Source organism: Podarcis raffonei, chromosome 5 (assembly GCF_027172205.1).
Source record: "Podarcis raffonei isolate rPodRaf1 chromosome 5, rPodRaf1.pri, whole genome shotgun sequence".
Lineage (NCBI taxonomy): Eukaryota > Metazoa > Chordata > Lepidosauria > Squamata > Lacertidae > Podarcis > Podarcis raffonei.
In genome coordinates this window covers 60,812,869-60,827,244 of record NC_070606.1, presented here as the reverse complement: position 1 = coordinate 60,827,244, position 14,376 = coordinate 60,812,869, and the positions used below count along the sequence as shown (strand labels likewise).

General features: G+C 42.0%; 1 protein-coding gene across 2 annotated transcripts; it reads left to right on the top strand.

Moving 5' to 3' along the window:
- The first annotated feature begins 2 nt into the window (after positions 1-2).
- KLHL24 (kelch like family member 24) lies at positions 3-14,038 on the top strand. 2 transcript variants are annotated; one of them, XM_053389592.1, is made up of 7 exons: positions 3-121; positions 6,981-7,964; positions 9,158-9,342; positions 9,867-9,985; positions 10,516-10,704; positions 11,944-12,132; positions 13,711-14,038. In XM_053389592.1, exons 2-7 carry the CDS (start codon positions 7,042-7,044, stop codon positions 13,909-13,911), a joined length of 1,806 nt encoding a protein of 601 aa, XP_053245567.1. In that variant the 5' UTR covers positions 3-121; positions 6,981-7,041; the 3' UTR covers positions 13,912-14,038. The 2 variants fall into 2 exon arrangements, with proteins under 2 accessions (XP_053245567.1, XP_053245568.1); XM_053389593.1 differs by lacking the exon at positions 3-121 and adding an exon at positions 2,072-2,145.
- The last annotated feature ends 338 nt before the right edge of the window (positions 14,039-14,376 follow it).

Below are 14,376 nucleotides of genomic sequence, written 5' to 3'. Positions count from 1 at the left end.
GTCTCCTTTGTTTTGAGTTGAGCTCGAACTTGAAGCAGACAAAAAGAGAGAGCGCGAGAGCGGAGGAGACCCGGAGCCGTTGCGCGGCTCCTTCTGATCGGCAGAAAACTGTGATTGACAGGTAAATGGCTTGGCTAAACTCAGCGGCTAAGTTGCAGGAGGCCAAAAGTATAATTGGGGTCCGGTGGCCGGCGCAGGAGTTATTTCCATTCGAAAAGGAGCATCAAGAGGTGCACAACCATAATAATATACCTACAATCGTAATGAGTTCGAATGCAGGGCTCGTGGTAACTCCCATTACAGTAATAATTACAAACAGAAAATATGTCCTCCCTTAACATTTATCTTTTCACCCCACCCCAGTCCGGCTTCTCTAGGAAACTTCGTATAAAATGAATTTCAGCGAAGATTAAATTGCGTCTGGATTCTGCTATGGTGTTCTGTTTTGGGATCAGTTGTGTCAGATTTACAAGGGGGAGAAAATGCCGTTGATATTGCAATGTCTAGCCGTTGTTATGTAGGCAGGGCAGAGATAATTTGCCCTGGCGCAATTTCCGTCTTTATCCTCCTGGCTAGTATTGAACACGCAGCGAAGCACAACGCCGTTAATACTGTCGAGCGCCTTGTTCGTGCGCAGAGAAAGGAAGTAGAGTTCAGCTGGAGGTGGAAAACAATGTGCGTGGCGCCTGGCGGAGGGGGGGGGAAGAGCTCGCCTCTTTCCTAGGTCGGTACTTAAGGACACGTAAATTCCGGATTTGCACTGCCGTTGGGCGAGGGGGAGCAATACTGCAAGTTCTTGATTTCGAATTGTAAAGTTGCGAGGCCTCTTGTTATATTAAGGAAGGTTTCGGGCTTCGGCACCCAAGGATTTCGAGTGGAACTCGATAAAGAATTTTTCCTCCCCTCCCTATTTTTTCCCTCTCTCCTCTAACAGTCCACCCAGTTGGACATCAGATTGGCCAGGCATTTGTGTTTCAGGCCGGCACTAGAAAGCTGGATTGGTCAGAGAATGTTGACAGATCTGGATCAATCTCGCGAGCATCTGGAAAGTGTTCCATTCCTCCTCCTCTCACCCCCCCCCCCCATCTTTTCAATGTTCCTGCGTTTTGATATGGACGGTCACCCTGGTCTAAATTTGGTGGCTGTTTTATGCTTATGGGAATAAGCTCCTTCGTGCACTCCGTCTTCGCTGGCGCATCATATTCCCATTGGGGTGAATCCTAGTAGCTGGAGCTCCCCCCGCCCTTGAGGTACTTGGCGAAGAGGCTGCGTTGGCTGCCAGTTCCTCTGGACCAGACCACTTTTTCAGGAGGGGGGAGGGAGGCCTCGCAAGGAGCTGTTGGAACACGCAGGCCTTTGTGAGGAAGTGGAAATGCCGCTCCGACGCTTTGGCTTAGGACCCGAACCGCGAAGAAGCGTCGGGAGGCGGAGTCGCCTGAGGCCCAAAATATAATAGGGACCGGGTGACCATCCCCTAGCGCGTTATGGTTGGTTCTCCGCTCCCTTCTTCGGGACAGCTGGAGGAGAGAAAGGCGGGGGCAGCGCTGAGGGAGTCGCGCTCTCTAATTGGACATAAAAGGCGGGGGGCGGGACTTGCCTCCAGGGCTGTTCAGGGTGAAGGTGAACTGGAGGATGTGCTCGTGTGCGCGCGCGGGGCCGAGGCGTTGCTCGGGTTCGAGCCGAGGCCGCTTGTATAACGGCTCGAACCGGACGCTCACTTCAGGTTGACGCGAGAAGGCCGTTATTTTGCCTCAAGTGCTTTGAAGTGACGCCTGCCTTTCAGTCACGCGCCTGCTTTTACCCAAAGAGTTTTATTTCTCACATAACACACTTCGAATGTGACTTAAGTCAAATGAACAGCTTTCCTCCCGCTCAGTTCTGGGCTGTTTACATGTTCTTCATAGGGCCCGTTGATGCAGGATTCCCAAAGCGGGTCTCGCAGCAAAGCATACCTCTCCTCAGTAGAATGGGAAATAACGAAATCCCAGAAGAATGACGAGTATTAGCCATAGTGACATTTCTTTTTACAGAGCAAACAAAACACAGCCCGCCCGCCCCTCCTTGTAAAGGGTGGGAGGAGACTTGTGTAATTTCGAGATGATCTGGAAAGGAAAGAGGAAAATGTTGTCAGGCACCATTTGTCAGGTACTTTGGCTCTGCTGTCTTATTTAAAAAAAAATGTTTTAAGGGAATTATCTGGAATGGAAACGAGGTGAACATTTGCAACTGGTTAATGAGTAGCATCATAATGTTGACATTGACTTGCATTTCACTGGTGAGTTAAGCAGAATTATTAGTTGATCGTATCTGTCCAAAGAGAGCATTTTATGGAACGTTAAGATTTCCTGGTAGTATTTACATTCTCAGATTTCAGCCCTGGGGTGGTGGGGCACATAGGGAGTGGAATATGGTGAAGTGAGGGAGATACATAGGTAACATTAGGTGAACACAAGGAAATACAGTTAGGTCTACATATTGGGTCTTTTTTTGTTGTTGTTTAGTCGTGTCCGACTCTTCGTGACCCCATGGACCAGAGCACGCCAGGCACCTCTGTCCTCCACTACCTCCCGCAGTTTGGTCAAACTCATGCTGGTAACCTCGAAAACACTATCCAACCATCTCGTCCTCTGTCACCCCCTTCTCCTTGTGCCCTCCATCTTTCCCAACATCAGTGTCTTCTCCAGGGAGTCTTCTCTTCTCATGAGGTGGCCAAAGTACTGGAGCCTCAGCTTCACGATCTGTCCTTCCAGTGAGCACTCAGGGCTGATTTCCTTAAGAATGGATGCGTTTGATCTTCTTGCAGTCCATGGGACTCTCAAGAGTCTTCTCCAGCACCATAATTCAAAAGCATCAATTCTTCGGCGATCAGCCTTCTTTATGGTCCAGCTCTCACTTCCATACATCACTACTGGGAAAACCATGGCTTTAACTATACGGACCTTTGTTGTCAAGGTGACGTCTCTACTTCTCAAGATGCTATCTAGGCCTGTCATTGCCCTTCTCCCAAGAAGCAGGCGTCTTTTAATTTCGTGGCTGCTGTCACCATCTGCAGTGATCATGGAGCCCAAGAAAGTAAAATCTCTCACTGCCTCCATTTCTTCCCCTTCTATTTGCCAGGAGGTGATGGGACCAGTGGCCATGATCTTCTTTTTTTTTGATGTTGAGCTTCAGACCATATTTTGCGCTCTCCTCTTTCACCCTCATTAAAAGGTTCTTTAATTCCTCCTCACTTTCTGCCATCAAGGTTGTGTCATCTGCATATCTGAGGTTGTTGATATTTCTTCCGGCAATCTTAATTCCAGTTTGGGATTCATCCAGCCCAGCCTTTCGCATGATGCATATAAATTAAATAAGCAGGGAGATGAAATACAGCCTTGTCGTACGCCTTTCCCAATTTTGAACCAATCAGTTGTTCCATATCCAGTTCTGACTGTAGCTTCTTGTCCCACATAGAGATTTCTCAGGAGACAGATGAGGTGATCAGGCACTCCCATTTCTTTAAGAACTTGCTGTAGTTTGCTGTGGTCGACACAGTCAAAGGCTTTTGCATAGTCAATGAAGCAGAAGTAGATGTCTTTCTGGAACTCTCTAGCTTTCTCCATAATCCAGCGCATGTTTGCAATTTGGTCTCTGGTTCCTCTGCCTCTTCTAAATCCAGCTTGCACTTCTGGGAGTTCTCGATCCACATACTGCTTGAGCCTTCCTTGTAGAATTTTAAGCATAACCTTGCTAGCGTGTGAAATGAGTGCAATTGTGCGGTAGTTGGAACATTCTTTGGCACTGCCCTTCTTTGGGATTGGGATGTAGACTGATCTTCTCCAATCTTCTGGCCACTGCTGAGTTTTCCAAATTTGCTGGCATATTGAGTGTAGCACCTTAACAGCATCATCTTTTAAAATTTTAAATAGTTCAGCTGGAATACCATCACTTCCACTGGCCTTGTTATTTGCAGTGCTTTCTAAGGCCCATTTGACTTCACTTTTTAAGACTTTGGGTCTTAAGGAAGTCAATATCGGTGTCCTGTTTCTGCTATTTTACCTGATCTCAGGTTAATTATAAGAAATTTTTTATAACTCTGTATAAGTTACAATGCAGCCTCACCTACTCAGAACTGTTGTCAGGAAAGGTCAAGCTGTATTTACACTGTATTTACAAAGAGCTAAGGAGATAGTAAAAAGACTGAACTGCGAACCATGACCTAAAACCTTACTTTAGCCATGGAATCATTTTGATGGCCTTAGGTGAACCATTCTTTTCTCTAAAAGGCATAAGAACAGCCCTGCTAGGTCAGGCCATCTAGTTCACTTTTCTGCTCTCACAGTGGTCTGCCAGATGCTTATGGGAAACCAGCAAGGAAGACCTGAATGCTCTCTCCAGAGCCCTCCATCTGTAATATGAGAATAATCATACTTACCTATATTACTGATCTAATTTTATTATTTACTCTCTATCTCACCCTTTCTCCACGGCAGCAAATACATCACAACAAAACAACTTTAAAAAATACCTTAAAAACACGTCAGATCATTCTACAGTGATCTCAGGGTTGTTGGGAACAGTGCTTTCAGCCATTAAATGACTGGGTAAACAGGAATATTTTTAACTTCCTCCTAAAAGTCAGTAATGAGGAAGGGAGACATACCTACCCAGAGGGGGCATTCCACAAACAAGGAACCACTTCTGAATTGACCCCCATCATGAGTCACTGCCAATCAGACAGCCTCCAGTGTTGGCACCTATATGCAAAGTGGTCCCCAGCAGGAACACCAGTATCAAAGTGCAGTATACAAAAGGCAGATACAGTCACGGTAAAAAAAACCCAACTTATTAATAACCTAAAATACTGTAAAACAGCCAGGAATATTTAAAAGCAGGAGTAGAATAAAAGTACATTTAAAGGTGGCCCTATACTAAGGCGGTCTGGAACTATATGGTTTTCAAAGTCTGCCAAAAAATAGATGAAGAGGACATGTACATGTACATGTGCCTCTCTTGGGAGGTCATCCTAAATTTGGGTGCCTTAGCAAAAGAGGCCATATTTCTCATCGCCACCTGCTGCATGTCTGTTGATGGGAGGACAGAAGGAACAGTCACAGAGACAGAATAAAGTTCCTGGAGAGGTTCACATGGGAGAAGATGATTCCCAAAAATACCCTAGGCCCCAGACACTTGGGATTTAATGAGAAAAACAAGTACCTTAAATTGAGGCTGGAGATAAACTGGCAACCAGCAAAACTGGTAGGTGTACTGTATATACTCCAGTCTACTGACTCCAGGGGAATCTGGCAACCACATTTTGCCCCAATTGGAGTTTCCAAACTGTCTTCAAAGTTATTTCCAAAGAAAATGCATTACAGAAATCCAGCTTGGAACTAACTAGCTCGGAAACAAACTTAGCTAGGGCCAGACTCCGCTTATCCAGAAGAAAGTACGACTGAAGAACTAAATAAAAATACACTCCTAGATGCTACAGCTACCTGTATATCTAAGAATACTCCAAACTGTGAACCTACTGCTTCAGGGGGAGTATGACCCCACCCAAAACCATCTATACACTTCCTCCAGGTTGTTGTAAAGATTATTGATATAGTAGATGTGAGGCACTTTGTTCTAAAATGCTGTACAAATATATTTATTGCTATAATGGCTTAACTATTGAGTCTCTGAATCACATATTAAACATTTAATGTCTAGAATAACAATCAAATGGTTTTAAGATGACTTTTTATGTCTAATTATTAGATATGGGTGTGATTGAGCAAAAGCAATGAATCTGTAAGTGCTATTTAAATTAAAGAGACAGCTTGAATGCTAGGAACATGTATATTTATCTAAAGTGGACAAGACCGAAGTGAGTTGGTTCTCTCTGCAGGAGTCATATGCCTCTAGAGATTGGAAACACACCTGGTAAATTCAGTCTGTTGATTTGTGTGATATAATGCATGCATGCATAACTAATATATTCAGGGAGGGATTCGGTTGTACAAGTGTAAATTGTTGCACTGATAGAACCAGTTAGTTGAATACCATCCTTTCTTTTTTAAGCAAAGTTTTGACTGTAGACAAAAGCTAAGAAGGAAGGTAGGAGCTAAAAATAAGGCTGCCCAAGAGAGATGGAGATGTTTTCAGGGACCGAAAGGGTTTATACAAATACAGCCAAATCCTCCCTTTGCCGTACACTAGCTGAACTGCAAGATATACCTGTTGCCTCATCCTCCCAACTAGATCCATGTTCCCAACTAGAGTTATGGTCAAGTCTACTTGCAGCCAAGCAAGCACTCCTCCACTGATTCTGTATCTTACACTGGGTCTGTGTTCATATTAGTTCCTGGTGGATGAAGGGGAAGAGACTGGACCCATGGTATGATGTAGGAGGTTATCCAAAGCCCCAGGTGAGGTATTCAAGTAACTTGGCCAGTCAAGCAGCTTAACGGGTTTTTCAGGTGTGCTGGGGTTTTCTCTGGGGCCCCAAGCATCTTTATTGCATTATGTTCTCCCAGGATATTGATTATTCAGCCAATAGGGGCCCCAGATTCTAAGCTTACATTTTAAAAACAGTCTCTGACCCTCCTAGAAAGAAAGCTTTGAAACAAAATGTGCAGATGCTCTTCAAAATGATTCCTAACCTCCCTTGGTGGGTTATGAGTGCTCTTCCTCTTGACTTTATGCTTTGATGGTTGTGGGATTGAGGTTGCAGTCAGCAAGCGTAGTGGTTGGTGAAGCTTTAGCCTCTTTCTCCTTCAAGGTCCTTCATGGTATAGAACTGAAAAGTTCAGTATGGAACATGAGCATAGCTGGTATATGGGTGGCACTTCACTCATAAGCGCATTCAAATGTCTATGCAGTGTGTGACTCGGTGACGTTGTATGCATGACATTTTGGAGCCGGATGTTTAGAGAACCAAACCTGGTTACTGTCATAATGTAATTGATGGCATTTGCAATTTGAACTAATACTTTGAAATTATTTTTTATCTTTAGCACCCAAAAGACGACACTCATCAGTATTTTCTCCATGATATTATAAAGAGTTGATATAACAATGGTACTAATAATGTTGGGACGCAGATTGAACAGAGGGGAGAGCCGAGCTCAGGAATCCCCGGTCACGAAGCGTAAAGTTTTTGAAATGGACCCAAAGTCTTTATCAGGCCACGAGTTCTTTGACTTCTCTTCTGGCTCATCCCATGCAGAAAGCATACTGCAAATCTTCAATGAATTTCGCGACAGCCGCTTGTTCACAGATGTAATAATCTGTGTTGAAGGCAGGGAATTTCCTTGTCATCGAGCTGTTCTTTCAGCATGCAGCAGCTACTTCCGAGCTATGTTTTGCAACGATCACCGAGAAAGCAGGGAGATGTTGGTAGAAATCAATGGAATTTTTGCGGAAGCTATGGATTGTTTTTTACAATATGTGTATACAGGCAAGGTTAAAATCACAACAGATAATGTACAGTACCTCTTTGAAACATCAAGTCTCTTCCAGATAAGTGTTCTGCGTGATGCTTGCGCTAAGTTCCTGGAAGAGCAACTGGATCCTTGCAACTGCCTAGGAATCCAGCGTTTTGCCGATACACATTCACTGAAAACACTATTTACCAAATGCAGAAATTTTGCACTGCAAAATTTTGAGGATGTGGCCCAGCATGAAGAATTTCTTGAACTTGGAAAAGATGAACTCATTGATTATATTTGCAGCGATGAACTGGTAATTGGTAAAGAAGAAATGGTTTTTGAAGCCGTTATGCGCTGGGTTTATCGGGCTGTTGAAATCAGACGCTCAGTGCTACAGGAAATTCTCACACATGTGAGATTGCCCTTGTTACACCCCAACTACTTCGTTCAGACAGTGGAAGTGGACCAGTTGATCCAAAACTCTCCTGACTGCTATCAGCTGCTGCATGAAGCAAGACGGTACCACGTACTTGGAAACGAAATGATGTCCCCAAGAACTCGGCCACGGAGGTGAGAGGGCTGGGTTGATTTTTGTTGTTGTTACATTCCTGAATAAATTATTCATTATAGTGATAGCTTTTGTTTGAAACATTCAGTCTATTAAAAAAGATTTAACCAATTGACCAGTTAACATAGTGTATTTTGTATCACCTCAATAAAGATGTGATTTGCTTTTTATCATTAGGCTTCTTTGTGCTGAAAAATTAAGGAACAATATGAGACAGAATGTGCGGGAGGGAGTACATCACTACCACACACAAAATGTTAAACACATTTTAGTGCTTTATATTTCAGTTACTTCAGTTGTTATGTCTTGAACATTTCTGAAGGCTAGTTGTTGTTTTTTACTGAAAAAACCATGTTGGGATTTGGGGGAGGGCTCAATGGTAGAACATCTGCTTTGTATTTAGAAGGTCCTGGGTCCAGTCGCCAGGTAGGGCTGGAAGAGACCCCTGCCTGAAACCCTGGAATGCTGCTGCCATTCAGTGCAGATAGTAGTGGAACCTTGGTTCTCGAACTTAATCAGTTCCGGAAGTCCATTCAACTCCTGAAAACCAAGGTGCAGTTTCCGTTTGGCTGCAGGAACTTCCTGCACTCAAGTGGAAGTCATGTCAGACGTTCAGTTTCCAAAAAACGTTTGAACACAGGAACACTTACTTCCGGGTTTTCGGCATTTGGGAGCCAATTTGTTCATCAACTAAGCCATATGAGAACCAAAGTTCCACTGTACTAAATTAGATAGACTGGTCTGAGTCAGTGCAAGGCAGCTTCTTATGCCTACTCAGAATTAAGTCCAGTGGGGCTTCTCTCCAAATAATTGGCTTTGAATTGCAGCTTTTTAAACATGTCTGAATTTCTATCGTACGTGCCTATAGACTAGGGATAACTTTTCCTGCTTCATGTGAACTCTGGTCCATTAAAGCTAGTACCTAGTGGATTTGTTACTCTTTAAGGTGCCACAAGACTTTGTTTTAGTAAACTTGTGGATTTATTTATTTATTTAGGAAATTTTTAAAAAAATGTTCTAAGAATACAAAAAAAGTATTTACTACTTTCAATAAATTAAGGACAGATAAACTGACTTTTGTTTTTTGTGTTTTCTTCAAACCCCACCCCCGGTTAACTTCCAGATATTGTAACTTTCAGATTCTGGTTTATTTATTAGGTTTTTCAATAAACTACTTTGGTTTTTCTGTTTCTAGGTCAACTGGCTATTCTGAAGTGATAGTTGTTGTTGGAGGCTGCGAAAGAGTTGGGGGATTTAATTTGCCCTATACAGAATGTTACGACCCCATGACAGGAGAGTGGAAATCACTGGCTAAATTACCAGAATTTACAAAGTCTGAGTATGCAGTTTGTGCTTTGAGGAATGATATCCTCGTTTCAGGTAAACAATTTATATTACACACAAAAGCACTGTGGCGAGAATACTATTATCATCAGTTTATGGAAGTCTTGTGGGAAATGGAGAAGTGGACTTAGTGCTACTTTTGTAGATTGTCAGAAGCACTGAAAAGTGAATGCACAAATTACTTAGGCACCCACTTTTGGATAGCATTTGAAGATGCGACTTACATTACCACAGCTAAGTTATATGTGAAATGCACTTTACCACTGAGCACAAGTTTTCCCCAGCTTGGTAAACAGACATAGTATCCGAAGTGTAAACTACTCCAGAAAAAACTACATTGGTGAAAAGAGGTATTGCTTTAATTGCCCAGTGGAAAAGAATTCTAGGAAGTGTTTTCATACATTGGATTGTTGTGAACTTTATTTTCAGAAATGTACTTTTATCATGATATGGCTTTTTTTTTTTTTTTGCTTTTTTTTTTGTCCACAACTGGGCACAATGGAACAAACCCTTTGTTTAATAACAGCCAAATTCCTGTCTTGTCTTTTCTTTCAAATGAGGTGGAAGAATCAACAGCCGTGATGTGTGGATTTATAATTCTCAGCTTAACATTTGGATCAGAGTTGCCTCTCTAAATAAAGGGAGATGGCGTCATAAGATGGCTGTTCTTCTTGGTAAAGTAAGAGATATTTGTTATTATCTAATAACATGGTTGAAATGCACAACAAATATCTAGAAATCAGACTGTATTCTCTCAATTAATTGCACCACTTTTACAATTGAAATGGATGTCACCTCAGTTCTGATTTTTAGTCTGTACTATATAGAACTACACATTTTGCCAGTAAAAAAACATAATTAAAGAAAATGGCCAAAGAAAATAGTTTGTTTAGGAAGCCTCAGTTGTAAGCATGCACAGTATGTGAGACTGTATATTATCTTTACAGTGCACATAGTGTGGAAATTAAGGAAGGAGCCTTAATTTCCAATATCCATGCTTTTTGGTGCATGTGATTTGTAACTGCATTAGCTCCCTTTTCTTAAACTGCGGGGGGGAGAGGGGTCAGTCCTAAAATACATAAATACATTTTCACAACTCAGCAGGTCACAAATGAAAACATTGAGGCTTTGTGTAATGCCACACTTAGGTTTGCTAAAGTAGCCAGGCAGTAAGCATATTCTGGCAACATTCTATCTTTACTTTTAAAGGTATATGTGGTTGGAGGATACGACGGACAAAGCCGACTGAGCAGCGTAGAATGTTATGACTCATTTTCCAATCGATGGACAGAGGTAGCATCTCTTAAAGAAGCAGTGAGTTCTCCAGCAGTTACCAGCTGCGTGGGCAAACTGTTTGTGATAGGCGGAGGTCCTGATGACAACACATGCTCTGATAAGGTTGGGTAATTGTATTCACTTTCTTTTCTCTATTTTAGTAACATTCAAAATGAATAATATATAAAAATTACTAGTAATCGAAAACCAGCGAGAACCTACAATAACATGTTGCAAGATAATCCCAACTCCTGTTCTAGGTTCCAGCAAACCTGAAACAGGAGCCTCATAGTTCTGTTCTGTGTTTTGGGTGGGGAGCATTCAGGAGGCATAAAAGGAAAATAGATAGGGGGCAGGGGGTTAATATTTATCCACCCTCCTAAAACCTTTCCATGCTGTGCTATATAGAGCTAAGGCATTCAGTTTGCAGTGTGGGCTTCCCTTTCCTGAGCATTTTATTGCTTTGTAGTGGGAAGGAATGTGTTTTTTCATTCCCCATCTCCTAAAACTGCTTTATAATATGTATTCCAACAACCCTAATCCCTACGTCCAGGCTTATGTAAGCTAGGAGTTTGAACCACCACCCACTGCCAGTATTTCCATTGTTCCTGGAGACAAGGCAGTTCATAGTATGCAGTCCTTATCAGGCTGTTTGGCGTGGAGGTTATCGTCTCTTTTTTGTAATGTGTTAATTAATAATACCTAACAAGTCTCCTAGGTTTGCAGAAATTGCTACATTGTTTGTGGGTGGCCTGATTTTACTGCCAAACCGATAGGCACAGGACCACCAAAGTTATTTTAGAGCCCTGCCTTGCTTGGCATCTCTGGAGGGGGTTTCATTGCCTTTCATCCAAGCTTAGAGGAGAGTATCTGAACTGGCACAGGATAGGCTGACAAAAAACAAATGGTCAATAAATGGCATGAGGTATGCATGAGTGCTGAGTCCTCTGCCTTTCTTATTGTGTTAGGGAAATTTTTGACGCTTTGCAATGGGGTGGGATGGGGTAATTTTAATATTTCATATTCCCCCAGGAATGGTGAAACCTCACTTTTGTTTGTGGGTTGCCCTGGCTTGTCTTCAAAGTGATTGGCATGGAGCCACAGAATTTTACTATTGGAAGGAATTATTATATAAAACAGTTTCATTACTAATGTTTTGTCCCATGACATGAAGTCCTTATAGAGTCTCACTTGCTAATTGGGTTGGCATGAAAAGTTCTTTGATAATTTGCAATTACACAGTTGACTTGCTCAGCCATTTAAAGATATCATTCAATCAGTATTAACAACTTGGGGAAGCTGAAACCATATCAAGTTAGAGTAGACGAGCTTTGAAAGTAAAATGTGTTTGTTACTTTTCAGGTTCAGTCTTACGATCCTGATACTAATTCTTGGCTACTCCGTGCAACAATCCCCATTGCAAAGAGATGTATAACAGCTGTATCACTAAACAATCTCATCTATGTTGCGGGAGGGCTCACAAAGGCAATTTATTGTTATGATCCAGTTGAAGATTATTGGATGCACGTGCAGAATACATTCAGTCGACAGGTAACAACAAAGATCTAGCAAAGTTGCTCCTTTGTACATTGTATTTATCAAAATTCTAAACACATTGTGTTAGATCCAGATAAAAGCACATCTAATGAGGCTGACAAAAGCTAACTTTCTCCCCTGGTCCACAGCCTCGTGAAAAGGCTTCTTCAAAGCATCTAACAATACCATGTTTGAAAACAGTTCAAGCAATCCCCAAATGAAATTAAACTGGGGACGCTTTCATACTGTTGCTATTTTGGAGTGGATTCGCTCCTATACCAGGTTGCACAATTAGGTGGTTTTTTGCAACAAACCTTCCCCCCACCACTCTCCCCCCAAAGTGAAAGTGCAATAAGGAAAGTGATGGGGAAACATATAAAGATGAAAGCTGAATAAACAGGTCTTCTGGAAGTGACCTAGTTTAAGCCATATTGAACTAGTGAGAAATGAACATGTAACGTACAGAATTTTAGAACTGAATAATGGGTGGAATTCACTGACAGACCACACCAGTACATCTATGGGTCAGGATACTCCTTTACACAATACCATGATTTCACTTTAGACAACAATGCACATGCTATTTTAGGTGCTACTTTATACTTGTCAGTCAAAAATTCACCTTGGACTCCTATACCCTAAGAAGCAATCAAACAGGCTGATGCTAATGTTTCTTGGTCTGAATCTGATGAATGCCTCATTGCATACAGTAGAGCTTTCCAAACTTTTCATGTTGGTGAAACACTTTTTAGACATGCATCATATCGTGACACAGTAATTCAGTTTTACTAGCTAACCAGAGGTTAAACTAACTCCTTTCTGGTCCTAGGAGCAGCACGGGGAGCACTTGCCCCACACAAACACGCACACTGCAGCCAACACACTAATGTTGCAACAGTTTGGAAAGCTCTGGCCTACAACAGAATGCCTAACACTTAGTAGAATCACACAAACCCTACTGCTAGAAAACGGTTTATCATTTTGCTACAATACTTTTGCCACCACATTTATAAAACCCATAAATAAGCTTACTCTGGGAGGTACCTTCCTCTGCTTATCCTATATTTTTACTCCTGATTTTCCTCTCATCTGTTTTGTGTAGTATCTAATATCATTGTCTGTTGTTTTGTAGTTTTCCATTCTTTCCAAAGTGTTCTTCTACCTAGTACTTAAGACAACTCACAGCTCTTCTGTCTGTATACCTTTTCAAATGTTTCAGCATATTTCCTCATTTGCTGCCAGTTGTCTATCTTAATTTTGTTTTCCTCTTCCCATCATTCCATCATTCCTCTTTTCTTATATAGTACTGTGCATCCATTTTCTTAAACTTATCACTTACTTGATACTTATCTAGCCTTTTCCCAGCACAGTTGGCCAAGGATAGAATCCACCACAGATGTTCAAATATTGGGCCAAGATTAACAAAATGCTACAAAATTATTGTGCTGCCCAAATCCAAGCCCAAACTGAGGAAATAGTTTATTGTAGCCTAGCACATCTACTGTATTTTAGGGTGCATCAGGATGAGCATAACATACTAATAATCACAGCTATGAATGTTTTAATTATTTTCTTCATATATTTGATGAACAGGAAAACTGTGGCATGTCTGTGTGTAATGGCAAAATCTACATCCTTGGTGGGAGGCGAGAAAATGGAGAAGCTACAGATACCATTCTTTGTTATGATCCTGCCACCAGCATCATCACAGGAGTAGCAGCAATGCCCAGGCCAGTCTCATACCATGGCTGTGTGACTATTCACAGATACAATGAAAAGCACTTTAAACTCTAAAAAAGAGGAGAGTCTGTAAATACAAATAAGTGGCATATTACAATCAGGATTTGAAAGCTGCCTTTTCCAAAGTATCATCTGGAAAGATACAAGATTGTACTTTTTGCTTTTAAAATTTTGAAAGTGATTCCGAATGTAATTGTTAAATGTTTTCAGTAACCACAATTCAGTAATTTTTCCCAGAGCAATCCTAACCCTTGATCTGTACTGCTGGTGGGGTAAAAGATGGGCTCCCTCTATTGGGATCAGCTGGCACTGGGCTGGGCTGGGCTGCAACAATGTCCCCCATTGTGCCCACTGAAAGTTCAACAGAGCAACACGAACACAGGCAGTGACTGCCATAAGAACCCAAAATGGGCAGGGCCCTGGCAAGGAGCCTGATTTGGGCTTCTCAGCTACATGAACATGGAGCTAGTGGAGCAAGAATGTTGGAAACTACTATTCTTGCTTTTCCCCCCTTGTCAG

Excerpts from the sequence above, each read along its gene's own strand:
- KLHL24 (XM_053389592.1), top strand. The coding sequence starts at position 7,042 with ATGGTACTAATAATGTTGGGACGCAGATTGAACAGAGGGGAGAGCCGA. Across the intron at positions 7,965-9,157 it reads CCAAGAACTCGGCCACGGAG|GTCAACTGGCTATTCTGAAG; the intron begins GTGAGAGGGCTG and ends TTCTGTTTCTAG. Across the intron at positions 12,133-13,710 it reads AGAATACATTCAGTCGACAG|GAAAACTGTGGCATGTCTGT; the intron begins GTAACAACAAAG and ends TTTGATGAACAG.